This window comes from Squalius cephalus, assembly GCF_949319135.1.
Source record: "Squalius cephalus genome assembly, chromosome: 11".
In the NCBI taxonomy this organism is placed as follows: Eukaryota; Metazoa; Chordata; class Actinopteri; order Cypriniformes; family Leuciscidae; genus Squalius; species Squalius cephalus.
The window spans coordinates 7,094,971-7,122,762 of NC_137132.1; the positions used below are offsets into that span (position 1 = coordinate 7,094,971).

The 27,792-nt window shown below is 39.2% G+C and overlaps 1 protein-coding gene across 1 annotated transcript; it reads left to right on the forward strand.

Annotated features, from left to right (window-relative positions):
* Positions 1 to 102: 102 nt before the first annotated feature.
* On the forward strand, positions 103 to 4,021 carry LOC307167270 (cysteine and histidine-rich domain-containing protein 1-like; the record flags this gene model as incomplete). The annotated part of the gene is made up of 9 exons (XM_079886256.1): positions 103 to 144; positions 909 to 1,069; positions 1,187 to 1,290; positions 1,402 to 1,460; positions 2,148 to 2,218; positions 2,299 to 2,401; positions 2,490 to 2,609; positions 2,725 to 2,787; positions 3,702 to 4,021. 9 exons carry the CDS (start codon positions 103 to 105, stop codon positions 3,867 to 3,869), a joined length of 891 nt encoding a protein of 296 aa, XP_079742382.1. The 3' UTR covers positions 3,870 to 4,021.
* Between the last annotated feature and the right edge of the window lie 23,771 nt (positions 4,022 to 27,792).

Here is a 27,792-nt window from a genome sequence, read left to right on the forward strand (position 1 = left end):
CTGTGTCTGAACACAGTTAATTACTAATTGCAATGTTAATTTTTATCATATTCCTCTTGATGTATCAAGTATTTCTAAAGCCAACAACTAAAAAACTGTGATATGAGTGCGGGCTGCGATTTGATCCAGAAATCAATCCATTGGGTGAGTGTTTGTTACACTAATCTAGTTACAAAGTTTATTCATAATCGAAAGTGTTACTTATTATTTGTATACCGCGCTATCTATTATTTACCTTCATAATCTTACGTTTCAATGACCAAACGAGAGCATGCATAGCTCTGGTTTCTTGTGTGTTGTAAGAAACACAACGGAGTCAGAAATATATGCAGTCTTGTTAATAAGCTTGCTTTGTAGAATATAATGCATATATGTGTGTTATTGTGAACTGGACAGCACTGCATACTACTAGAGCTCAATGAATTATGTGCTATCCTCCTTATCAAGGGCTCTTACATTATAATAAAAGATCATCAAACATTATTTAATGTATAAAAGATCATTCATTTGTAAAGGAAAATGTCACATAACTTAATTTATTTGCCTTATTTTTTTCCTGAAACATTACTTGAAGCATTAACTTTAAAATAATTTTAGATTGTATATTTTTATATGAATTACTATTTATTAAATGATAATTAATATATTAAACTGATATCTGTGATCACATGACATGCTGACACTGCTTCATAAACATGCATATAATGTTTGTTAATATTATTTTAAGTGTAATTAATAAAACTGTTTTCTGTTTTGCATTGGTGTGTTTTAATTCTCAAACTCTCAGCTGCTAACCGATATCACAACCATGTAAAATTCCTTTATCTCTTCGATATCGCTGAATTCTGTCACTGAGATAAAGCAAATGCATGCAAATGTCTCCTGTTTTATGGCTTGTTCTCTGTCAGGGCTGCACTAAAGGTCCTCATAACAGCGAGAAGCCGCTTGAACCCGTGAAACCAGACGTGAAGGTCTCAGGAGAGAAGAAAGAGCTGGAGGATCTGAAGCCCAGGTTTAATGAGTATATCATCCAGGCCCCCAAACCACTGGAGTCCATCCAGAGACCCAGGTAACTCTTCCTCCTCTTCATCTTCATCATCATCATCATCATCATCACTATAATGGCTGCTAAAGCTGCTTTGAAAGGATCTGTATTGTATAAAGCGCTTTATAAATGTTGTTTCAGCGCTGAGGAGCCGCTGGTGGAGCTGCAGAGGAAAGTCTCCCCGTCTCTGAACCAGACGCTCGAGAAACTCAGACTCGCAGACGCCGCTCAGCTCGAAGAGAAAGGTGATGTTACATCATTATAAACTTGCAGGAGGTTCTAGATTCATTCTCGTTTTATTTAGTTACTTGACCATCTCATGCAAAACCTGACATGTGCATCTTTTTGACCTTCAGAAGAGGAAGGAAGTGAGGTCAAAATTGGGACGGCGTGTAAAAATGGAGGCTGCTCGAAGGTTAGAAGAACATTTCTGCTGTATGTTATGGTGATATAAGCTCCTGTTAGTTTAAAGAGGCCCTATTATGATTTTTCCATGTTCATCTTTCTTTAGTGTACAAATGTTGCTGTTTGAGCATGAGAAAGTCCCTCCAGCAGGAGTTATTCTCTATATCAGTGTCACTGTTTCTGAACTCCCTGAAACGCCTCCATTGTAGTCTTGAGTTTCTTCCAGGAACGAACACGTCACAATATTCCTCATTTAAATAATAAATATGCACAATAAAGGGGCAGAGACTGTTGAGTTAGTTAGTAGTGTGTTGAAACTGGTGGTTATGATAAGGGGCAGGACATTTCCCAAACACATTTGAAGCACTTGACCAATCACAACACACTAATCCACTCAACCAATCAGAGCACAGTGTGTTCTTCAGAAGGAGGGGCTTCATAGAGACAGGAACTAAACAGAGCGATACTGACAGACTGGGAAGAGAGGAGCTGCAACAATGGAGAATAAGGGAAAATAATGTGTTTTTTTTAACTATCAAATATGAAAAAAGCTGTTCTAGTAGTGCCCCCCCCCCCCCACCCTCCCTTTTTGACCATTTTTGATTTTAATAATCTATATTTAGAAATTAACATTACTTAATTAATATATTTTTTTAATGAAATATGTGTGCTAATATTATGCCATTATGATTATCAGACATACAACGGACCGAAGACTGATGCAGAAACGTGTTCATATCATCCTGGAGTGCCCATCTTCCACGAGGGGTGAGGAGAATTTATAACTGATGCTGAAAGCGACAATTTCACCTTTTTAGACGGTATTTTATGAGCATGCATGGTTTCAGGATGAAGTACTGGAGCTGCTGTAAGAGGAAGACGTCTGATTTTAACTCGTTCCTGTCTCAGGAGGGCTGTAATAAAGGATCACACCAGTGGAGGAAAGACACGGTGAGCCGAGCAATGGCTTCACGTCCATCAGGTCAAGATCACATGATAGACTATGATTCTCAAACACGTGTGTTTTATGTCCCTGCAGGGTAACAAAGTGGCTCCATGTCGATTTGATTGGCACCAGACAGGAAGTCATGTGACCATGTCTATCTATGCAAAGAACTCGAATCCTGAGCTTTGTTCTGTGGAAGCGAACAGCATCTCGGTGAGGGAGTTCGACTGTTTAAAGTGATATATGTGTTTTTGCCATTGTCTAGTGTGGTGATGTTATTTATTAATGGTCTGTACTTTTGTTGTCTCATGATTGATTTTTTCGGCAGCTGAAAATGCATCTGATCTTTGATGGAGAAAAAGAGTTTGAGCTGAAGATGAGCCTGTGGGGGGTGAGTTTCAGTGACCAGCCATTATCTGTCGGTAAAACACATTTACTGTCATTGAGATAACATTATTGATTTATTCATATTTTGAACTAGCTTTTTTTTTATATATATTTTGAATTTTAATTTTAGTTCATTTGTATGGTTTTGTTAGTTTTTGATTATTTTTTTATTAGTTAACTTTTTATTTCAGTTTAAGTTTGATATTTTAGTACTAAAATGTTGCCTTGGCAACAAATAATTTTTTTTTATCTTAATTATGATCTTAAAAAACATTTGTTCTAAAATCTGCTAAAGTGCTTGAAATTACTTTGTAGACAACAGTGTTATTCAACAGTGTATTTCAAAATCTACAAATATTAGATGAGAAGAAATGCATTTGAAATGTTGAAAGAACTGAAAGAAATCATATAAAGTTGAAGTGCTGAAATTTCTAAAGCTGAAATAAAAATAAAAGAACACATAACAAAAGTACAAAACTGAAATTAATATGAAAGCTGAAAATAAAAATAAATAAATCTAATTCAAAATAATACTATAATAGTATATAAATAATAGTATAAGACAAATATAAATTGTGCACACATTATTTTCAAATGTGATATTTTAGGGGTTTTTTTTTGTTTGTTTAAATGAATGAGGTAGTGGAAGGACAATTAAATAATTGACTTAAAAATATGTATTACATGTGTTTATCTATGTAATTCTCATACTTCCATTTATTTATGCCAATATTTGATTGGATTACATTAGTACTAAAAAATGAGAAAAAGAGACTTAACACTTTCAAGTCAATGATTTACAGTGTGAATTTCATCCATTAGATGGCGTTATTAGATGTTTTGTTAAGAAGAATTCAAAGTTCATGATTTTGCAGTGTATTTGGGTCTTTTGTTGATATATGATTGTGTGTTTGACAGGCGATTGACATCAGTAAGAGTGTTGTTAACATGATGGCCTCTAAAGTGGAGGTGGTCATGAAGAAGGCGGAGCCTATAACCTGGGCGCGGCTGGACACGCCCCCTCCAAAGCCTCAACCGACCAATGAGAAGAAAGAGGATCAAGACCAAGAGAAAATGATCGCTTGACTCCCGTCGACACACTCAGGCTCTCAGACAGCAGTGATCAACTAAACCTGCATCCTCACCCGCTGTATGATCTGGCAAATCTGTGAGATTATTGATTTACTTTATTGGAGTTCATAATAATCCGATAATATAGATTGTGTAGGATGAGCACAGCCGCAGACTGTTCTTGCTTTACACTCTAATAGGTTTAGATGTGAATGAAAACGAAGCGGTGAGTGATAGAAGTACATTTACACCATCTTTATATTAATATTATAATAATTTTAAAACTTGATCAGAATACAGTAAATATCTGTACTAATGCATACAGATACCTAACTAACTATCATTAACTGTTGGAGCTGCTGCAATTTCAGTTATTTTTATATCACATCACAACAGTCAACTAGTAATAACAAATTTTACTAGTTGGTTTTATTAATCAGGAACTTGTAATTATGTTAAGTTTAACATGACATCAATGCAGCAACACTTCTTTTTTTTTTCCTGCACATAATTTTTCCCCTCTTAATTTGTGGAAATGCTAATTTCATTGGGTGAACAATTCGTTTAATATCTCTCACAGCCTCGTTTTCATTGGTGTCTGATTCAATATGGCATCTTAAAGGTCCCGTTCTTCGTGATCCCATGTTTCAAACTTTAGTTAATGTGTAATGTTGTTGTTAGAGTATAAATAATATCTGTAAAATTATAAAGCTCAAAGTTCAATGCCAAGCGAGATATTTTATTTAACAGAAGTCGCCTACATCGAACGACCAGTTTGAACTACATCCCTCTACTTCCTTCTTTAATGACGTCACTAGAACCGTGTTTTGACTAACCTCCACCCACAGGAATACAGGCGTATTGATGGCGAACGACAGACGTGGTTGATGTTTATCTATAATCGGATACCGCAAAAGTTTAATTCGAAGTTGTTAGTTTGCTCTGTCCATTTCACCACGGACTGTTTTTCTAACCTGGGATAATATCAAGCAGACTTCTCTCAGCGTTTCATACTGACGAAGGGGGCAATTTCAACTATATTCCAGCAAGCGGTAAGTAGTGATTTAATATGGAAGTAGCGATCAACTTCACATCGTTTCTCTTAGTAGGATGAAAATAATCTTACTTAAACTGTGATTAATATACAGAAAGCGATCAAAGAACAATCCCTTTCCAATCGCCCAAGCTGTCAATCACACAGCGCGAGTTTATCTGGACACTTGCCAAAACTCGTTATGAAATCAATGACGCTGTTACACTGCACAACGAAGCTCTTACTGTACTTACCTCATATTTGCATTGGTGAAATCATTAGTGAGAGTGCAGAAACTACATTGCAATGATAAGATCTTCATTCACGCGATCAACAGGCTGTCATCTGCTCAATGCTCATCACTGCAACCTTTTATGTGATGGGAATAGATCTAAATACTTAAAAAACTTCTCACGATTCGTTAATCCCGATAGCTGTAATAGTAAAAACGTATAATAGCTGTAATAGTAAAAGTTTTCCAGATAGTTCCACATGTAATGCCAGATATTTCATATGCAAGCATGTCAGCCAATCACAGCAGAGGGCGTTTACACTGAAGTCTCACAGCAGACACGCCCCTTCAAACAGAGCGTTCAAATCAGAGGATGAAATCAGGCGAGGAATATATGCCTTTTATTTCTAAATTATAACAACTTTTGATCTAAAAAACATACTAACATTATAAGGGCACCCCAGGAAACATTCTAAAATAATAAAATAATCCATGCAATGGGACCTTTAAGTCTTTCTAAAATGATTTCACTGAATTATAAAATTTCAATTTGGCAATAAAACAGATGTTGTCCAGTAATTCTAGCTTTCCTGTAGAGGTGAGAGTAAGATGAGATTAATGCGCATCAAAATATCAAACAAAATGTAAACAAAAGTGTCTCGTCTGTATTTTGGTTATTTCCTCTGTTATGTTAGTGCTGTCACCATTTATACAAGCAAATATACGTGTTGCCTTTTTGTTGTTTTATCATTCCATGTTGTTTTGATGATTTACAGCCTTAATTTTCATTTGCTCTTAAACAACAGTCTTAGCTGAGCTTAAGTTTAACAGTCTCAGTTCAGCTTGGATTAGGTTTACTTGTGTCGTGGATTGGGAACTTTTGTTCATGTCGTTTCATGAATGAAGCAGCTTCAGACACTTACTCTGGTTTGGCATTCTAGAAATAAACTGCAGTAAATCACTGAAAACTAGAATTAAATATAAGTGTGTTTATGTGAATCTGATGGATGATGGATCTATTGTTTATTAGACTCTCATGTTACTGTAAACATTAAATTATTGTACTGTACTCTCAAATTTGTCTTTCTGTCTGATCATTCAGTCTAACTTCAGGAGATTCTACTTGCCAAATGTTCAAATAGCATGCGTTTGCTAGAGATTTTATTTTTGTAAAACATAGTGCTTTATTAGGGAGAATTTCTCTGGAATTTTTTATAAAACCATTCCATCACATGAATGTTTTATTAACTATTTGTACATTCATTCTACATTGACTGTCAGTTTTTACACCGTGTTCAAACCAGACGCGACGCCGCAACACGCAAAAAAATAAAAAATTCATGTTACATATGTTTTTTTTCTAGCCATCTATTTCTTTGAAGACCCGGCTGGAACATCAACTTACAAAGTATGACAATGAAAATCTCAGATATTGTTTATGTGATTTACTTAATGTAAAAAGCGTCTAATGAGTGTGTGAATATCTTTTGTGGGTGACCAGACACACTGACAGCTACAATAATAATTCACCTCAGATCCTGAAAATAAAACAAACAAGAACATTGAAACTGTCAACTTGGCGTGATCAAATAAGTCTATTCTATGACAAATATTGTTTCAGTCACTCGATATGTATCTTTAGTAATGTTAAAGTAGTGTTATATGAATTTGATTAAGGATTTGTAACCAGGGGTGGCTGCCAATATAGGGCGCTAGGCGATAAAATATATTTTGCTTTCCATTCTGACGTTTTAAAACAACCGGGCACAGATCCAGCATGAGGGATTTGAAGCACCTGTCTGAGAAAGTAACGAAACAGTCAGTAGCAGTTTTAACATTGAGCTATGCTTATTGCCACATCCGGTCTTCATTGGCATGTGCCAGTGGATGGGTCATTCCACGAAATCAGTGCCTTTTCAACTTTGAAAAATTAAAATATAAAATAAGTTTAAACAATTTTTTTTAAATATCCATTAAATGAAGACCGCATAAAATAACAAGAAATCGTATTGTGCCATCTCAGGCTATGTCATTTTTTATTTTATGACTATTTATGTACCTCATGTTTTGATATTTTTGTCATGCCTGTTACAGACACATGCGTTACTATATACTATAGTTTTAATTGGAAATATGTTATAGTTTTCACATATATGAGCAGTAGTTTAGTCCCTCTTTTCACTGGAATTGTTTCAAAATTTGGATTTTTTTTTAAATCTAATATTTGTCATTCAGATGACCAAGAACATACAAATTTTGGAGGGTGATCACATGTCAATTAAGAAAAATATATATTTTTACAAGAGAGATATTAAAAGAAGGACTTTGTCAAAAATACAATATAGATAGGGTTACAATGGAAAAACTTGGAAGGCCATTTCAAATATAATTTTTATATTTTTTATTAAATTAATGGCAGTAACAGGATTGACATCATAGTAACAGGACTGACCAGAGTAACAGGGATGACAGGACACACATTCTTCAGCGTACACTGCACATATTTGTTTACATAATTTTGTAAAGTTTTACCTTTTTAAATTGTATTACTTGACATAGTTGTATTAGTGAAGCACATTACATTTCTAAGAGATCTAAAGATTTAAGGGTATTGTAATTAGAGTAATTAGACCCATGCGTCCATCTGTTTGTCTGTGTGAGTATGTCCCCTCACAGAACTTAAAATATACTGATCTGGTTCAATTATTAGGCAAGGAAGATAATCAGATCTTGGTCTTTCTATGATCATCTGAAAACAGATGCTAACATTTGGTTTCACTTTCTTGAACATTACAAGATTGGGGCGAGGGTCTGCAGTCACCTTACTGCTATTGTTTGTAATCGCACTACATGGATGAATTGACAAACTGACAATGAGTTATGGAAAAAAACAATTTTATTGAGACTAATCATCTTTTCCTGGTCATTAACATGTTAAAACCAACTGGAAGTATTAAAACCAAACAACAACAACAACAACAACAACAACAACAACAACCAACACATAAAAGGAACCAACATTTTACCAAAAGGCAATAAGGTAAAAAAACTGGTCTGAATGATATAGGCATTAGCTCAATAAAACATCCAGGATGACCTTTAAAAATGTTAGCAATTTACACAGATAAACTTTAAAAACAGTGTGGCTAAGGTGACACCTAATCTATGTCATCCCTGTTACCCCACATGTCAAAACCTGTTACTATACAAAAGTAACAGGCCTGACAGTAACAGGTTTGACAAATTCAAGCTAATTTGCTAATTGCTAGCTATTAGGGCAAGGTCACAAAAGCACATGTTGTACACTTTGAAAGGATATTACTTGTAGATATTGATTACATTAAGTTAAATAAATAATTGTTTAAATTTAAACTTTAAAAATCAGTAACAGTTTTGACATTGCATGATGTCCCCACCTCAGTTATACCTAATAAATCATCAAAATAGAGTATTATAGAAGAGAGAGAGAAACTTACTTGTGTTTTAACTGTTGGAATAATAGGCTTGTTTGAGATGAGCAAAATCTGCGCAGAATCGATCACCGGTGATCAGCGCGAGATGCATGCCGGTTAGAATTGTGTCCGAGTGCGGTCCGCCTTGCTCTGATGTCATGCTGACTTATGTCAAAAATCTCTCGCGAGCGCAAGGCACACCTGTCGGATTCTGCAGGCGAGCACAGTTGCTCTCCACTGACTGCTGATCAAAAGCATGATGGGAAACGACTTGCTGACGACACAGCTTAATGTTCATTGGTTTAAACAACCGTGATGTATTGTTCTCTTTTAAAATGTTTGATTTTAAAACTCTGATATCATGTTTTATGTGTATACGTTATGTGTGAATATTCCCAAACTATCTAACAGTGCGATCTCTATGGGTTATGCAAAGTAATTTTTATAAAAAAACAACAAAAAAACACATGTCTGTATTAAAGAAAAAAAGACTAATAAACATGTATTTGGAATGGAATTAAATAAGTATGCTACTTTGGGTGTCTTGTTCATTATATTTATTTCCATATAAAAGCAACAGAACTTAAATTCCATCCAGTTTAATAGCAACACTGCACGAGCGTGAATCCCGCGATATCCAGCTTTGATCTCACAGGTGTCAGATCCACTGCGAGAAGAGAGAACTGTCCGGCTTGCCTGCGCTTTTTTCACTCCTCCTCTCACTGCAGCCGCCTACTCTCGACTACATTTCAGGCGAGGCAAGGCGCATCTCAAACAAGCCTAACAGGCTTGTTTGAGATGAGGAAAATCTGCGCAGAATCGATCACCGGTGATCAGCGCGAGATGCATGCCGGTTAGAAATAGGCTTGTTTGAGATGAGCAAAATCTGCGCAGAATCGATCACCGGTGATCAGCGCGAGATGCATGCCGGTTAGAAATGTGTCCGAGTGCGGTCCGCCTTGCTCTGATGTCATGCTGACGTATGTCAAAAATCTCTCGCGAGCGCAAGGCACACCTGTCGGATTCTGCAGTTGCTCTCCACCGACTGCGCTGATCAAAAGCATGATGGGAAACGACTTGCTGACGACACAGCTTAATGCTCATTGGTTTAAACAACCGTGATGTATTTGTTCTCTTTTAAAATGTTTGATTTTAAAACTCTGATATCATGTTTTATGTGTATACATTATGTGTGAATATTCCCAAACTATCTAACAGTGCGATATCTATGGGTTATGCAATGTATTTTTTATTAAAAACAAAACAAAACAAAAAACAAACAAAAAAACATGTCTGTATTAAAGAAAAAAAGACTGATAAACATGTATTTGGAATGGAATTAAATAAGTAGGCTACTTTGGGTGTCTTGTTCATTATATTTATTTTCATATAAAAGCAACAGAACTTAAATTCCATCCAGTTTATTAGCAACACTGTGCACGAGCGTGAATCCGGTGAATCCCGCGATATCCACCTTTGATCTCGCAGGTGTCAGATCCACTGCGAGAAGAGAGAACTGTCCGGCTTGCCTGCGCTTTTTTCACTCCTCCCCTCACTGCAGCCGCCTACTCTCGCCTACATTTCAGGCGAGGCAAGGCGCATCTCAAACAAGCCTATTGTGTCCGAGTGCGGTCCGCCTTGCTCTGATGTCATGCTGACGTATGTCAAAAATCTCTCGCGAGCGCAAGGCGCACCTGTCGGATTCTGCAGTCGAGCGCAGTTGCTCTCCACTGACTGCTGATCAAAAGCATGATGGGAAACGACTTGCTGACGACACAGCTTGATGTTCATTGGTTTAAACAACCGTGATGTATTGCTCTTATATGAAATGTTTGATTTTAAAACTCTGATATCATGTTTTATGTGTACGTTATGTGGTAATATTCCCAAACTACCTCAGTGCGATCTCTATGGGTTATGCAATGTAATTTTTATTAAAAAAAAAAAAAGAAAAGAAAAAAACACAAGAAAAAAGACTGATAAACATGTATTTGGAATGGAATTAAATAAGTATGCTACTTTGGATGTCTTGTTCATTATATTTATTTTCATATAAAAGCAACAGAACTTAAATTCCATTCAGTTTATTAGCAGCAGTGTGCACGAGCGTGAATCCGGTGAATCCCGCGATATCTGCCTTTGATCTCGCAGGTGTCAGATCCACTGCGAGAAGAGAGAACTGTCCGGCTTGCCTGCGCTTTTTTCACTCCTCCTCTCACTGCAGCCGCCTACTCTCGCATACATCTCAAACAAGCCTAATGATTGAGAGATGATGTAACTTCCTGGAAGTGATGTCACAGGAATGTACCATTATTTTACAAGGGGTTTTTGGTGAGGGTAACAGGCATGACATGAAATCAGGGGACACCGATAAAATGATTTATATTTTATTAAAAATAACGTGCCAAAACATTGCTTAACAGTGACACTATGAAAATGTGATTTTTGTATAATTTTGCCTTCAATTTGCAAATTAAAAGTCCTGCTGAAAAAGAACAATCACAGAGGGACAGGCCAAAAATCTTACCCTTATCAGCATAAATGCAATTTTAATTATTTAAAATAATATATTAATGACTTTAATTTAATGTAATATTGAGGAAATAATACATAGTACTATTATGTTTTTAAATCACAAATTTATTTGTTGTTATAGTAATTCTACGTCTGATTATTTCTCAGGGACACAAAAGGCACCAATTTCGTGGAATGACCCGGATAGTGGCATGTGTCACTGACATTACAGCGAGATTCACGAGGTAGCCCGGACCACTATACGCAAGTTACCTGCCACGAGCCAAGTTATTATGTTGAGACCAGCTCGGTCCCAACTACAGTTCGGAGCATGGAAGCTGTAAAGATAACAGCCACCATCGACAAAACTAAAAAAGTCTATGCATGTCTCCTCTCCAGTATGTTTAATAGGCTACGTTATGTTTTGATTGATTAACACATTGTAAACATTTACTTTGCACCCTTAAAACCATGGCAAGAGTTTACGTCAAATATGTATATCAACTTACTTAGAAATTAGCTGTTCCTGAAAATAATTCTTTAGTATAATAATAAATTAATGGTTTGACAGTTTTACAATCTATTCATTGTCTTTCCAATCTTTAAAGGGGGGGTGAAATGCTATTTCATGCATACTGAGTTTTTTACACTGTTAAAGAGTTGGATTCCCATGCTAAACATGGACAAAGTTTCAAAAATTTAATTTGAAGGAGTATTTCTGTGCCAAAAATTGTCCTTCCGGTTTGTCACAAGTTTCGGAAAGTTTTTTTCGAGTATGGGCATGTGTGACGTCAGATGGGGCGGAATTTCCTTATATGGGTCCTAAGGGCACTTCTGCCGGAAAACCGCGGGCGCGCGCACACTCGTAGACCAGAGCAAGAGAGCGAAAGCAGTTCGCCATCAAAGCGCTATGCTCGGCTTTTGGAAGTCAGTGTCACCAAAAAAGTGTGTTTTTGGTTGCCAGGACAAGACAACCCTGCACAGATTCCCAAAGAACCCAGCGCTAAGGGACCAGTGGATGGAGTTTGTTTTTTCAGAGCATCATCAATGGAGTTGCGTAAGACTGTTTGTTCCCTGCATTTCGACGATGATTGTTTTATAAACAAAGCCCAGATCGACGGATTTGCAGATCGTCTAATGCTTAAGGATCGAGCAGTCACAATGATAAAGGTTCGCGGTCGTGGTTGGAACCGGGCGGTGAGTAAAACTGCTTCAAATGTCTCTGTGTGTTGTTAGCTCGGCGCGTTAGCACAGCTTTAGCTCCGCCCACACGGCCCGCCTTCAGCCGCTCGTTTTTTTCCGGAAAGACTCGGTACAGCCTATCTTTCTTTTATAAATATAATAAAACTAAAGACTTTTTGGAGATATGAAAGATGCAATACTACTCTATAGGTACTCAAGATTAACAGGAGATTGAGTGAAAATGAGCATTTCACCCCCCCTTTAAAATAATACAGGGATATGCAGGGGCGGCGTTAGGGGTGGGCTAAGGGGGCTGGAGCCCCGAATGTTTTTATTACTATGCCATCAATGAGTTTCCATGCCCAATAAAGTAATTTATATTAGAATTTAAATAAATAAATAAATAAACAAATAAATAAATATCTCTCGACTCTCACGTCTACAGTGTCTGTCAATTTACGCGTTGTCATTCACACCCGACAAAAACCGCCCACTGAGTCTAGTGCTTCTGACATGTAGCCTAAACTGGCCAACCATCGATGAGCGTCTGTTCGATCCAGCCAATGAAATTGGATATTTTGGAGCCAGGCGGTTTGTTGGCGTGTAGTATTTTACTAGATCAATTTATTTGAAAAATAAAATGGATATTTCAAAATTCTTCAAAAAAAGGAAGTAAAACACCCCCAGCCAACACTTGAACGCCAAGATACAACAGCTTCAGGTATCTGTAACTTTTAATCATAGTATTATATTTCTTATTCGGTTTTAAATTGTGTCTGATTTAACGTTACATTTTGAACATCTAGTTAACGGTTGCGCAGCACAGTCTTTAGGACACACACACACACACACACAGAGCGGTTATGTTTGGTTAGCATGGTCTGTGGCAGACTTTTCGTGTCAGGGCAACAATTCAATAAACAAGATAATAAAAAAAAGACATATTTCAAAATAGGAAATGGTAAGGAAATGGTTCCAAACAAAGCATGTTGTTGTGCTCTGCAGCAACACACAGCGGTGTTTACTGAATAAATTTGCGTGAGTAAATGATTCACTGACCCATTCATAAAAACAGTTGCTTACTTTTTTTCTGAATGAATCATCTGTTTCGAACGAATCGATTGATTAAATGACTGACTGACTCACTCATTTAGGCAGTGGCTTGCCGCCACCTAGTGGCAAAGTACCATTCTAATTTTTTTTCAGCATTTCGTATTTCTGTATTCCAAATTTTATATTTGATACATTAGCCTCATAAGATTATTTATGCAATTTGTAAGTGCTGTGTAAGTGCTCCTTCAAAAATATAAGTGTATAGAGCCCTGCGTTTATAATTATACTTGGCTTTAAAGCTAGGGTAGGTAATCCTGTTCAGAAAAAAAAACATTCCAAATTTGTTTAAACTGTCTTTATATACCAATACATAATTAAAATGTAAGTACTCTGAAAAAGAAAGTATAAAAATCGAGTGTCTGTAGACCTCTCACGACTGTTGTAAACACAGGTCATTATTTCCATTCACTCCACCCCCTCCCTTCTGGGCTCCTTCCAAAGCCACGCCCCCAAAACACATGAACGCGCGACGCCAAACGCTCAGGCTCAGCTGAAGACGCATTTATTATTTACCTGAGACGAGCGGAGAGGAAGGAGCGCAGTGCATGCAGTGACATCATGTCAGAATCACATGTAATAAAATACCTAACTTTATCACTATGAATATAAACAAATATGATGGCTTTTAGTACTCACTATCAAGCTAGCATATCGATACTGGTAAAGTTTAAAATATATTTTGTTTGATTCGGTAACGAGCTATATTTAGGCTATAGGTAACGAGCTATATTTATAAGGCAAAGCTAGGTTGCATTGATACACGTTTTTCCATTACCATCAGTTAAACTGTGATGAAGGTGAATTTCGTGTAAGAGTCATAACATATACGGTGTTTTGCATGTAAGAGTTTCCATGATGAAAACATTGTTGACTCTGATGAGGACTAATGTTACACTCCGGTGACAAGTACCGCATCGTCGGTTCGAGGACAGGTCCACTCCGGGGTCGGGGACGAAGCAGAGGAGGTCGTTCAAGAGTGCGGGCAGGGTCCGAGGAAGTAGTTTAGCAAAGTAGCAAAGCTGGCATTGGTACTTTTTGCTGCATTTTCTCAGCCATTGTGCCGCAAACTCCTGCTTACTCGGTGTAGTGAGCTGAATATTTCCGGGAACGGTGACATGTGATGATGAGTGCACGCAGGGCTGTGCACGCAGTGGTGCTCGGGCACGAGACATGAAGGCATCTGATTGGTTCTTTACATTCGCACCGAATGGCAGTGATTGGTCAGAGTTTTTACTGTCCTACAGCTGCTACAGAGGTCAGATTTTTTCCATTCCTTTTTCTGAACACATAATGTATTGACTACTATCAGAATGGAAGGACCATTTCACCCAGTATAAAAAAAAATGTTTCTGAACAGGATTACCTACCCTAGCTTTAAGTGTTTGTGTGTGTATTATGTATGTGAGTGTATAAAGTAAGAATAAGGTAGCCTATAAAATGTAATATGTGCAGGAAGAATGGGTGAAGTTTTTTTGTTGTTGTTATTATAGATTCTTTATTCACTTTTTTTTAATCTATTCTCACAAAAATCATGTCGTTAAGTGAAGGCTATTAAAACAATAATAGAGCTGAGCTTGCTATTTTACCATGTCTTAGATGAGTCAGCAAGGAAAGAAGAGGCTTTAGAAGGTGAAAGGGATGATCTAGGCACACTGCAGACAGGCCCAAAACACATGAAGCTTCAGCAGTATCCCTTTATCCAATTTGGAACACAGCAGAGAGCTTTTAATAAGAATTGGCTAGATGCATTTCAGTGGCTTGAGTATTCCGTATCCAGAAATTCTGCATTCTGCTTTTCTTGTCGTCTCTTTGGCAAGCATCATATCCGAAACAGCAAAGACACATTAACAAGTGCAGGTTTCTCCAACTGGAAAAGGGCTTTAGAATCATTCAGAGAGCATGAACAAAGTAGCCTTCATAAGGCTTCCATGACAAACACATGGAGATATTACAGAACAGCTTCATAGAGCCAGTGTAGGAGAAATAACTGAGAGACGTGAATACCTCCATCGTGTTGTTGCTGTGACGTAATTTCTGGGGAAGCAGGGGATTGCATTCCGTGGACATGATAAACAGAGCCAGAGTCAAAATCAGGGAAACTTCCCTGAGCGCATGAAACTTCTCACACAGTTTGACCCATTTCTACAGCAGTACAATGCTCCATCCCATGCTACCTACCTGTCTCACTCATCGCAAAATGAAATGATTGCATGTATTTCAGAAGAGGTCACAGAAAGCATAATAAAAGAAATGAGAAATTCAAAGATGTATGCTCTAATGGCAGATGAGGTAATAAGGGACAGGCACTCTGAACAACTGGCAGTATGTGTGCGTTACGTTACGTCCGAGGGCAGAATCATTGTTTCAGCAGACTGTTTGGTTTTGATGCACAATCCATCACTGATGCAATAGAGCAAACATTGAAATCACATAAAATTGACCATCTTCTGTGTGTTGCACAAGCATATGACGGAGCTGCAGTCATGAGTGGAGCTGTGAGGGGCGTACAGGCCCGTTTCAGAGAACGTCATCCAGAAGCAGTGTACCTTCACTGCTATGCACATGAATTAAAGCTTGTGCTGTGCCATGCATGCAAGGCAATACCAGAAGCCACCAACTTTTTTGATTTACTGGAGAGCCTTTATTCATTTTTCAGTGCATCTCTAGTTAATCACCAAAAGTTCACTGATGTTCAAAAACAGCTTGGACTACAATCATCTGAGCTGGTACAGCTGTCAACAACACGTTGGGCATGTCAGGTGAAGTCTGTGAATGCTGTAATTGACCATTGCTGTGCTATTCTGCAATGTCTTGACAAAATTTCAACACCAATGGCTGTAGGCCTCAGGTCCAAACTCAGCAACTTTAACATTGTCTACATGCTGCTGATGTTTGGTAGACTTTTATCCATCACTGAAGGCCTCCACAAATTCCTGCAGGGGGAAACCGTAGACCTGGGACAAGCAGTTCAATACAAAACAGCAGTCTACGACTCTCTTAAAGAACAACGCACAGCTCAGGGTGCTACAGAGTTATTTTCAAAAACAAAGGCCTTGTGTGAGGTAAATAACATTCCAGAACCTTCAGCAGGTTTTAGACGGAAACAGAAGAGGCTTGATGATTATGTGGTGGAAACAGCATGTAGGACAACCTCAGAAATCAGTTCTTCACATGACCACATGTGTACATTGTACTACCCTTGCCTTGACCGAATGATGCAAGAGATTGACAACCGTTTCTCAGGAGTAGGAGTAGATCTTATGAAGGGCATTCAAGCCTGCCATCCAGCATCAGACAGCTTTCTTGATGAAGAATCTCTCAAGATTCTTGCCAAACATTATAAAATAGAGTTGCAGTCAGAGCAGCTCCTGGTGGCAAAAAACTTCTTGAACAGAAGGAAGGAGAAAGAAGTAATTCTTGACATAGTCAGTGTGTTCAAGATGCTAAATACTGACATGTTCCCCACACTGAATTCAGTATTTCAAGTAGCACTGACAATCCCAGTTAGTAGCTGCAGCTGTGAACGTTCCTTTAGTGCCTTGCGTCGACTGCATACATGGTTAAGAAACACAATGGAACAAGACCGGCTTAACCACCTGGCAGTGATGTCCATAGAGAAGGAGAACTTGACTGCTGCTGACCATGACATGGTGATAGACAGATTTGCCCAGATGAAATCAAGACGATACGCTCTTAAACTACCACCATCAACGCAATAAAGAACCATGTTCAGACAGAAACGGGATGGAGGGAGGCAGATAAAACCACTTTACAGTAAAGTTTTATTTGTTATCATTAGTTACTTTATTACCAATAAACTAAGAATTGTTTTTTTTAATTGCATTCATTCATATTTGTAAATCTTTAAAAAAAAATCAAAATACAATTGTTCATTACAAAGAATTTATAATTTTTGGAACATATGGACATAGTAATTAATGTAAATTAGCAGTTAACTATTACACTAACTAATGTTAACAAACACAATTTTACTGTAAAGCATTATAACAAAAAGAAAATTCAAAGCAAATGAAAAAGGCAAATACGCAAAGTAGAGAAGTGGGCACACTTTAAGAGGAGAATAGTGTAAAAGGGTATAGGGAGAAAAAATAGAGTGGAGGGAGGAAAAATGAGAAATGAGTGGACAAGATGTATGGAGAAGAGAAAAGGGGGACATTAAAAAAAATGGAACAAAGAAGAGGAATGAAGACATTAGATTAAATGAGAAGATGACAGGTGTGGATAGAAGAAGAGAAAGGAGAGGAGAGAGGCAAGGAGAGCCCAAATCAAAAGGAGAGCTGTTATGATGAGAAGAAGAAAAACAATTGAGAAAAGAGGAAAGCAGGCAACAGCAAAGTTATAGGACAAAACTTTATGAGGCAGCCACAGCAGAGGAATGATGCACAGACTTCAGTAGAGGGTAAGGTTTATCTGCTAGACTGAATAACTTGAATCTGTTTACTGTAATGCATAAACACGTGAAAAGCAGAAGTTAAGAGAAGGAGAGAGGAGAAAAATGTGTGATGAGGAGTGGAGAAATGGGAGAGAAGAGGACAAGTGGAAGTCTGGATTTGAGGAGTGGAGAAAAAAGGGATGAGTGAGGGAGAAAGCAAAGAAAATAGAGGAGGATGGAGGAGGACATAAATGAAGGAGAGAAAATAAAAAGATAATGGTCTGGTGATGAGGAGGAAAAATAAGTGAGTGAAGAGGCAAGGACACGAATACACCTGTGGAGCTGGAGAGGCTGGAGGACAAGAGGAGGAGAGATGATGAAGAGAGTGAGAAAGAAGTGAAAAGCAGAAGTTGAGAGAAGGAGAGAGGAGAAAAATGTGTGATGAGGAGTGGAGAAATGGGAGAGAAGAGGACAAGTGGAAGTCTGGATTTGAGGAGTGGAGAAGAAAGGGATGAGTGAGGGAGAAAGCAAAAAAAAAAAATAGAGATGAAAAGAAATGAAATATGAAAGCAGGTGAATTGGAAGAGGGACAAGAGATGAAAATGCGTTTAGCAGTAAGGAGTGAAGAGCAGATGAGTAAAGGGGAGCACAGATGCCAGAAGTAAATGTAAGAGAATAAGATTTGCATTTAATCTTTTTTGCCTCTTAAGTTTGTGATCAGAAACACTTATACTTTCTTTGGTTTATACTTTTTTCTTTCAGTGGACGAAATTTCCAGAGATGAGTGGAGCATGAGTAAGAGAAGAAGAGTCAGGAGAAACGTGACCAGTAGTCAAACAAATAAAGTACCATAACATAATAATATATGGTCATGTTGTTTATCATACTGTGCTATTTCCCTAAGAAATATAATATAATTTTAGTAAATGTTCTTCTGTTGGCCTGATATTCGATTCAGAGTATTGAAGAGCACATTTACTTGGCACTGCAGCATTTGCTGTTTGCTAGAGCAGCCTAAATTATTATGGCATGGATTCTGATGTAGCAGATTTGTCAGCTAAGCACAAACTAAACAGAACTGAACTCTTAAAGGGCACCTATTATGCCCCTTTTTACAAGATGTAATATTGGTCTTGGGTGTCCCCAGAATGTATTTGTGAAGTTTCAGCACAAAATACCCCACAGTTAATTTATTATAACCATTTGAAAATGTCATTTTTGGGGCCTGTTTTAAAAAGAGCTGTTTTGGTGTGTACCACCTTAAATGTAAATGAGCTGCATATCCCCGCCCTGCTGGACCCAGATGATGAAGAGACTCCGGCAGAATAAACACGAATGAGAATGGACTAAACGTCTCGGAATGGTTATTTGATACATTTATGTACTTAAAAAGTTTTAATCGCGTCCCCTTTGCAATTATGGATGTGCAACACACACACACAAACAAATTGTGATAACTTTCGCGCAATGTTTTGAAACTAACTCACACACACGCTTATGTGGCAAATATGAGAAGATGGCTAATGTTACAGAACCAGAAAACATATGCTGCAGGGAGATAGACGTTTATATACTGTCTATGGAGATAGAGGTATTCATTTTACATTTGTTATTGCTGCAAAAAATAATGATACGTGACATAAAACTGTCTGACGTTGTTTGTTGAGACATCCTATGACGACGACAATAAATAGCTTTAGACGCATCTGTTGTTGAACTGGCTGACATCGATTGAAATGACTATTTGCTCAAAAATAATAAAATACACTTACTTCTTCTGGAGGTGACGTTGGATCGCGAACAGTAGGCAACGATCCACACTTGAGGATTAACTTTGACCCTCGTTCACTAAACAGTCAGTCAGAAAATAATTCTTGTATTTAGGAATTTTAAGTGGCGCCTTTTCTTCATAAATAAAATCCATCCGCTGCGTTTTCAGAGGCTCTGATGTCAGTGAAGACTAGTATGTCCATTCTTACATCCCACAACAGAACACCTACACTTCTTAGGAGACATTACCGGCTGTCGTTGAAACAATGGCGATGGTGTACAGAACAGATCACCGAGGGCGGGGTCTATGCCAAAACCAGACTGTCAATCAAACACGTCGGTGGGGCTTAGCGCAATTCTACGTCACAGTGAGGGCAATCTTAGAACAGGGCGTTCTGAGACAGTGCTTGTGATTTATTGAGATAGTAAAAAAACCACTGGGTGGATTTTTATCATTCTAGGGTGGTGTGGCGAGCACGACGAGGTCGAGGGCCGTGGGAGGACAGCGCGAGGCCGGTGGCGCGATTGATAATGAGCGACACGTGCGCGACGCACCGGTCTCGCATCTCTCACGGAGGAGCGGAAGCATAAAGGAGGAGCGACGACAGTGAAGAGCGAGAGAGGACAGGCCTGCATTTTATTTGGTGTTGTTTCTGTTTTGTGTTGCCAGCAGTCGTCCGTGAGGGGCTGCTGGCTTTTACTTTCATTTTTGTATTTGTTTATTTATTTATTAAAATGTTGAATGTTCGCCGGTTCCCGCCTCCTTCTTCCCATAACATCTGAACCCCGTTACATTGGTGCCGAAACCCGGGAAGAAGGAGGGACACGCTGTCGGAGAGCCCTCGCTGCTGGGGGGGATCGCGGTGCTGAGGAGGTCGGGCAGCACGAGGGAGCGACGGCCGCCGATTGCTGCCCGAGGCGATGGTGCTGGAGCGATGGAAGATCTGGTGGGACGGAGAGCTCGACACCGTGCTCCTGGATCGAGGAGGGGTGGCTGCCGTCCAAGAGGGAGCGGAGGAGTCGTGCATACTCCCATTCGCCGTGGGCCGGAGCCTGTTGCCGTCGGCCATGATGGGGGCGGAGCAGGGAACGGGAAACTCGCTGCCGGCTGCCCTCGACAGGAGGAGTCACCGCCGGCCGCCAGGAGGCGGAAGAGCGTCGAGCCGTTCCCCAACGAATGTCCAGTACCATCGCATGGCACCGCGAGTGACTCTCAGCCGGTTGAGGACCGAGCGGCAGTGTGTCCGGGAACCGGATCAAGAGTTTTTTTTTTCCTCCCTCTCTCCCCTCTCTCGTCTGTCGCTTCCTCGTGCTTCCGTTTCCTTTCTCTCATACCTCGTCTATCCATACCCCCAGCCCAGGTACAGCAGCCGCCGCTTTCAATACCCCGGGGAGGGGGGGGGGGGGGGGAGTAGGAGTTCTTTTCATTTTTTAAAAGAAATTTAAACGATACATACCGTTTTGTGGCTCTTTAATGTCTGACAGATCGCTGTAGAGCATCAGTTAAAGCTGCTCGTGAACCAATCATCCCTTCCTTCTAGTTAATTTAAAGCATCAAATAAACATGAATGAACATGGGAAGGATTGTTGTTTTAACCGCGGAAAGACGTCAGTACACTCCGTTTTTCATGTTCAAATCCTCCCATGTTAATCTGCTATCTCTCCTGACTGCTTTGTCGGACAAAATGGCGGATGGCGGATTATGATTGGTTAGATCGCCTGTCAATCAAGCTCCCTGCGAAGGGTCAATTCCAGCAGTAATTCAGGAAAAAAAACATCTCCAAATGCTCTAACGTTAACATGAAACTTTGGTCTTCCGACCTTTCACCACCGTGTCGATTTATTTTGATTAACGTTAATATGTGCGAGGGATAGAGAGAGCAACACAGCGCCTAGTTTGGAGACGGTGAAGTCGTTTACACAGAGAATGTGCGCGCGCGACTGGCTCTCTCTCTCTGGTCGTTCTTTCAGTTAAACATGAGCCCTGTCACAAACGCAGCCGTTCATCTACATTACTCACCGATCAAATAAGACTTTGGCGGGCGCTAAAACAAGTTCAATGCAGGAAAATTCATGCGTGAGCTTCCATTAGACTCGCACGGTAGCCAGGCGTCTCATCAAATGGCGAGCTCAGTTGACGCTGTGTGCTTCAAGATTCTGACGCAAGTGCTAAGATTCCGATTGGCCCAGAGAAAAAGTGCTAAGATTCCGATTGGCCCAGAGAAAAAGTGCTAAGATTCCGATTGGCCCAGAGAAATGTCAATTATAAGAATTATCCAATAATGTTTCGCAATTCTAGCCTGCATGGCAGTTACTGTGACAATACCCCCCCATCAGTCATTCACCGATCAAAATAAGGCTTTGGCGGGACAAAAAATGTTGGCCACGAAAAAATGCAGGATAACCCCTGTATCAGTCGGCCTATGTAGCTTATAAGATGCATGGCAATATGGAAAACACTGTCGATCAATCCACAATATTAAACGACGCATTAAACAATTCACACGTCGCCTTAATGTAAGTTAACAGACAAATAAACATATTTATGTAGATAAATGAGTCCCTTATTACTATGGAAAACCCTTCCACGTCGCTATTTGTTCCATTTAAGAGGTGAATTCGTAGTGCAGCAGCAAACTCCGCTTCTCTGCGTGCTCCCGCGGCCAGAGGATGCAAATCCTGGCGGGAATAACGTTAAGTGCCTTGACACGACACCCTAGCCGATAAAACATTGTTGACATTCAAATGGACTTTCACCTGTGTTTTTGCTTTAACTATATACAAGTGCAAACATTAAAATGCCACCAGCTGGTAAAAGCGGAGAAATGGGCATTTTACAGCTTTTTTTTTTACAGCTTGCTACGTCTGTTCAACTGCCTTGCTAACAAAGTTCACAACCAAATCCTTCTAAACAATATATTCAAGTCAACCACTCAAAATAAGCTCAACATATGCATGATATTGACTTAAGTTAATAAATTAAACTTGTCTGTTCAACGCCATGCTTTAACCAGGTTTAATTAACGTTACCGAAGCGTTACCTCACTGGTTTATATTCGCTAAAAGCTAGTTCCCTGGCCTCTTAACTAATACTTTACAAAAAAGCTTTTGGTTAACATTCATCATACGGTAAAATCATCCCCTGTTTATTATAGCCTACATTGAGGCAGAATCTTACCTGTCTTTTGTCCACACGACACCGTAATGGATCCTTAACGGACAGCAGACTCAAAGGCGGCAAAGTTGTTGCTGGGCAAACTTCTTTCGCTCGGTGATGGGGGTGGAGCTTTCCGGATGTGCGCTGCACAGAGTGCGCACTTCTTACTTTAGGTTTTTAACATTTTGTGGGGAAACCTGCTGTGGCAAACTTGTCTGTTGAAAGTCGTATAGTGCTTAAGACCACTATTAAATTGCTATGGCTTCTAAATAGCTTAATAGTCTAATCAAATTTGTATAAAAAGTGGACCTAGCCCAGTGGCTATTGTTAAAAATAGCATCCATGTCTGACATAATCAATTTGGAATAATTATATATGAAAACATAATATCTAAAAATATTTTATATAAATATTAATATCTAATAATAAATAACAAAAACTAAAAATGCAAAAACTACAGAAATTAGAAATATAAGATATTATATTAGGCTATATTATATAATAGTATAAATATATCTATATTTATATCTAATATCTATTTCTATTATATAGAAAACATAATATCTTAGGAGTGGAGCCCAGCTGGAGCCACATAAGTTTAGCCCATCTACTGCCCATGTGGGGCCCAACAACAAAGCCCACTCTGAGCCCATGCCCAGCCGAAGCCCAACTAGCCCAAGTGAGGCCCATGTGGGCCCCAAGTGGACGTGTTTGCAGGGCTCCTTCTTCCCATAACATCTGAACCCCGTTACAGGTGGTTTTGCTCACACACTGCCAACACACATTTATGTTCAAACACCATGTAAAAGTGAATTTTGCATAATAGGTGCCCTTTAAGATTAGTAATGATGTTTACACCAAATTCCAATTTTACCTATGTAGGCTAACTTAAAAATAGTCAGATAATGGTTGCCTCTTTTTAGTTGCCACCTTTAGTTGCCACCCGCCCCTGGTGATATGTAATTATGTGATAGGCCTAAACATGTTTCCAACGTGTTTTATTTTGTTACAATTACTGATGTTGAACAAAATAGCCTACTTAAATAGCCTACTTCGTCCCTGTTAAAAAATTGCACGTATGCTCAGCTCATCGGTTTTCAGTGTGTCGAACACGTCCGAAAGAAACAGTTATCGGTTCTGTACTGGTGATTAAGAACCGCACCTGTATGGTCGGTAGTGCGCGCATGCGCAGTGTCAGCTCAGCTACTCGTGCTCATCAGTTCTCTCAGCACAACATGCCTCAGTTCAGTGAACTGTTGGAGTTACTGGAGTAAAATATACTCCGGGATATTGTTTTATTTCGAGTCGGAGGGACTGCCAGGCATGTCCGAAAGTGAGTAAGTTTAGTAACTGGATCAGCGCTGACTCAAGACGCGTACTGTTACGAACGATTCAGTCCGATTTGATGTAGCCTACTGGTTCGACCGGTTCACTAAAAAGAATCGGTTCAAAAGAACGATTCCTTCACGAACTGGACAACATATTGTTTTGCGCGGAACAAATAAAAAGTAAATTATCAGAGTTAATGTTTCGCCATTTAACAGCCAGAATCGATTATAATGAGTATCAAATGCAAAGTGTTTCATGGAAACCTTCACAAAAGCTAAGACACGAATTTAGGCTACGTGTATCTACTTTATAGAAAATGTCCGTGGTAATAGCAAAGGTAGCCTATATCTGTGTGATACTTTAACGTTTCTTTTAACATAATATTAACAATTGTGGCCAAATAAGTGTTTGCAGTTTATAGCTTAATCAGGTATGACATTTACATGATTATAGGAAATAATAGAAGCCTGTTGTTGCCGATGGAATACGTGTTTGTATTTGGAAAACAGACCGTTGCCTATAACATGACTTAATGCTGAGCTATATATAAAATAAAGACATGATCTCTTTTGCAATTATCCTTATGACTCTGCATTATTTTACCTGCTGTGTACCAACCAATCCAGCCCTTTTTACATGTTAAAATACCTTTAATGTCGAAAACAACCCATAAAATGCAGTATTCTACTTACAACAAAATGATTGAAGCCTCTACTTATTCCAATAAATAATGCAATCAATTTTCGGCAGACCATCACTTTTCGGCACGACAACGGCGGTGGATTTTGTGAATCTGAATGTGATTAAACGTTGATCAAGGTGAGTGTTCAGGTCTCGAGACTTTTTACAGGTGACTTCCGCATTTAGGCCAATATTTCCCCTAAAAAATAGGCTATATTACTAGTTATTTTATATGTGTTTGATATTTTTCATTTTAGAGCAAAACATGGTTTCATTGTTTCGTGTTGTCTGTGGTTTATTTAGCATTTGTGTAAATATACGACTTAAATATACGTAAATATACGTTCACTCAAATTGTGTATTTGAGTGAACGCCGCGTCTCATAATCATGTTTCTCTGAATCTCAGGCTGCGTTCAGCTGAATTATTGTTTGTCATTTCCATTCAGAGTCAGTGTTGAAGATCAGATTCTGTTTCAACTGTTCAGCTTCATCATGGATGAAACTCCAACATCCAGAAATGAAGATTTTTATCCAGGATGCAGGTATTTTAAATAAAGAAGATGTTTTTATTAAGTTAAAAACTTTAATTGTATTGAAAACAATGAGACCTGCCAGTTTTTTAAAAAAAAATACCTTTTAAGAACTTATATTAAAATATTATCACCAACATTTTTTTTTTTTATGTTATAGTTCAGTTCATCAGAAGAGATCAGAACCAGAGCCCAGCTGTGTGTCTATGAGGAGTGACGCGTCTATGGATAAGATAATACATTTTAAGAGTGAAGATACACAACAAGATCTCAGGTATTACATTTCTATAAAAATATGATTATAGTATGGCATTTTAAATTATCAGAACATTATCAGTAATATATCCTACAAGATATGAGAAATTCTTTTTGAACATTGCTTACAGTTCTCTTACGAGAGGTCTCTCGTACTGCGTAAGATATCTTACACTAGGGGAAAATCCTTTTTCCGCGAGATATTGAAGCCAAAAATTATCCTTAAAGGGGGGGCGAAATGCTCATTTTCACTCAATCTCCTGTTAATCTTGAGTACCTATAGAGTAGTATTGCATCCTTCATATCTCCAAAAAGTCTTTAGTTTTATTATATTTATAAAAGAAAGATAGGCTGTACCGAGTCTTTCCGGGAAAAAACGAGCAGCTGGAGGCGGGCCCAGTGGGCGAAGCTAAAGCTGTGTGCTAACGCGCCGAGCTAACAACACACAGAGACAATAGAAGCAGTTTTACTCACCGTCCGGTTCCAACGCACGACCGCGAACCTTTATCATTGTGACTGCTCGATCCTTAAGCATTAGACGATCTGCAAATCCGTCGATCTGGGCTTTGTTTATAAAACAAGCATCGTCGAAATGCAGGGAACAAACAGTCTTACGCAACTCCATTGATGATGCTCTGAAAAAACAAACTCCATCCACTGGTCCCTTAGCGCTGGGTTCTTTGGGAATCTGTGCAGGGTTGTCTTGCCCTGGCAACCAAAAACCCACTTCTTTGGTGACATTGACTTCCCTAAAGCCGAGCATAGCGCTTTGATGGGTGTACTGCTTTCGCTCTCTTGCTCTGGTCTACGAGTGCGCGCGCGCCCGCCCGCGGTTCTTCCGGCAGAAGTGCCCTTAGGACCCGTATAAGGAAATTCCGCTACATCTGACGTCACACATGCCCATACTCGAAAAAAACTTTCCGAAACTTGTGACAAACCGGAAGGAGCATTTTTGGAACAGAAATACTCCTTCAAACGTACAATTTAATTTTTGAAACTTTGTCCATGTTTAGCATGGGAATCCAACTCTTTAACACTGTAAAAAACTCAGTATGCATTAAATAGCATTTCACCCCCCCTTTAATTTTTCAATAATGCAAAACGCGTTGCAGCAGCATACAGACATAGGCGAGGCAGCTTGCGCGCCTATTGGCTGTTCTGCGGCAACTGCAGCAGCCTATCGAGCGAGGCCTGGCGTGACGCCAGACCCAATCAGGGTGCTTCGCGCCCGCTGCGTCACATCCCGCCGAAACGGGCGTGGTCTAGGCCTATAAATCCCGCTCGCAGGCAGCTATTATCTGATTTTTCATCCTTCAAGCGAAGCACACGCATCGCTGGAGCTGGAGAGAAGCCGCGCCGTTGAGAGAGAACACCTTCAGCGGGACGAGTCACTGAAGTCGCTGGCCACGCCGCCTTCCTTGCCTTCCTGCTGCGCTTTCCGGCGCTTATATTAGGGCTGTCGCGATAACCGCAATATTGCAGTACCGCGCTACTGACAAGCCAACCGCAGAGGAATTCAAGTAACCGCAGCAACCGCGATATTCCCGTGTTTTCTTTTTTCATAAGGCTATACCCTTCTTGTTTTGAACTTCGTGCATGTATTGAATGTTAAATAAGTTAATAATGATAATAAGACGCGGCAATCATGGTTTTATCATGGTGATTTGTACAGAGGCTTCGTGGATTTGCACTTAAGCCTAAACAGACAGTGAATGAGAGCGATCGACTGAGCGCGTGCGATTACCTGCATCTGTCTTTGAGGTCAAGTCATATATTCGTGAAAAGGTTGCCGTGTCCAAGGAAAGTTAAATATTTGTCCTGTCATCCTTTTAACGTTTAAAATAAAGGTTACCATGAATGGCATCAGCGACAGCGCTGGTCAGCATCCACAGCGCGAGGAAACAAAACTCAGTGAGTCACGCATTGAATCAATGCCATTTGTCTCCATTAAGTGAAGCTTTAGTCAGAGAATGTCTAATAAGACGGGCTCTGCTTCAGTGTTACCCGTGCGACGCATTGCTGGTCAGCTGAGCCTTGAAAAGTGGAGCTCAAAGTTAAAAAATAATTAACCTTGTTTCATTACTATCTTTTAATGAATCAATCAGCGTTTTTGAACGTGTTGTTGAATGAATAGTTTAATGACTCACTCAAAGACAGCCTGTTGCCGTAACAACTGCGCGCTGAGTGACAGGCTTTCAATGCGGAGAGACGCTGTTTAGTTTCGGTTTATTGGTTACTAAAAATGTACTCGTTTTTGTGCATGCTGATTATAGCAACAAATAAATATAAATAAATC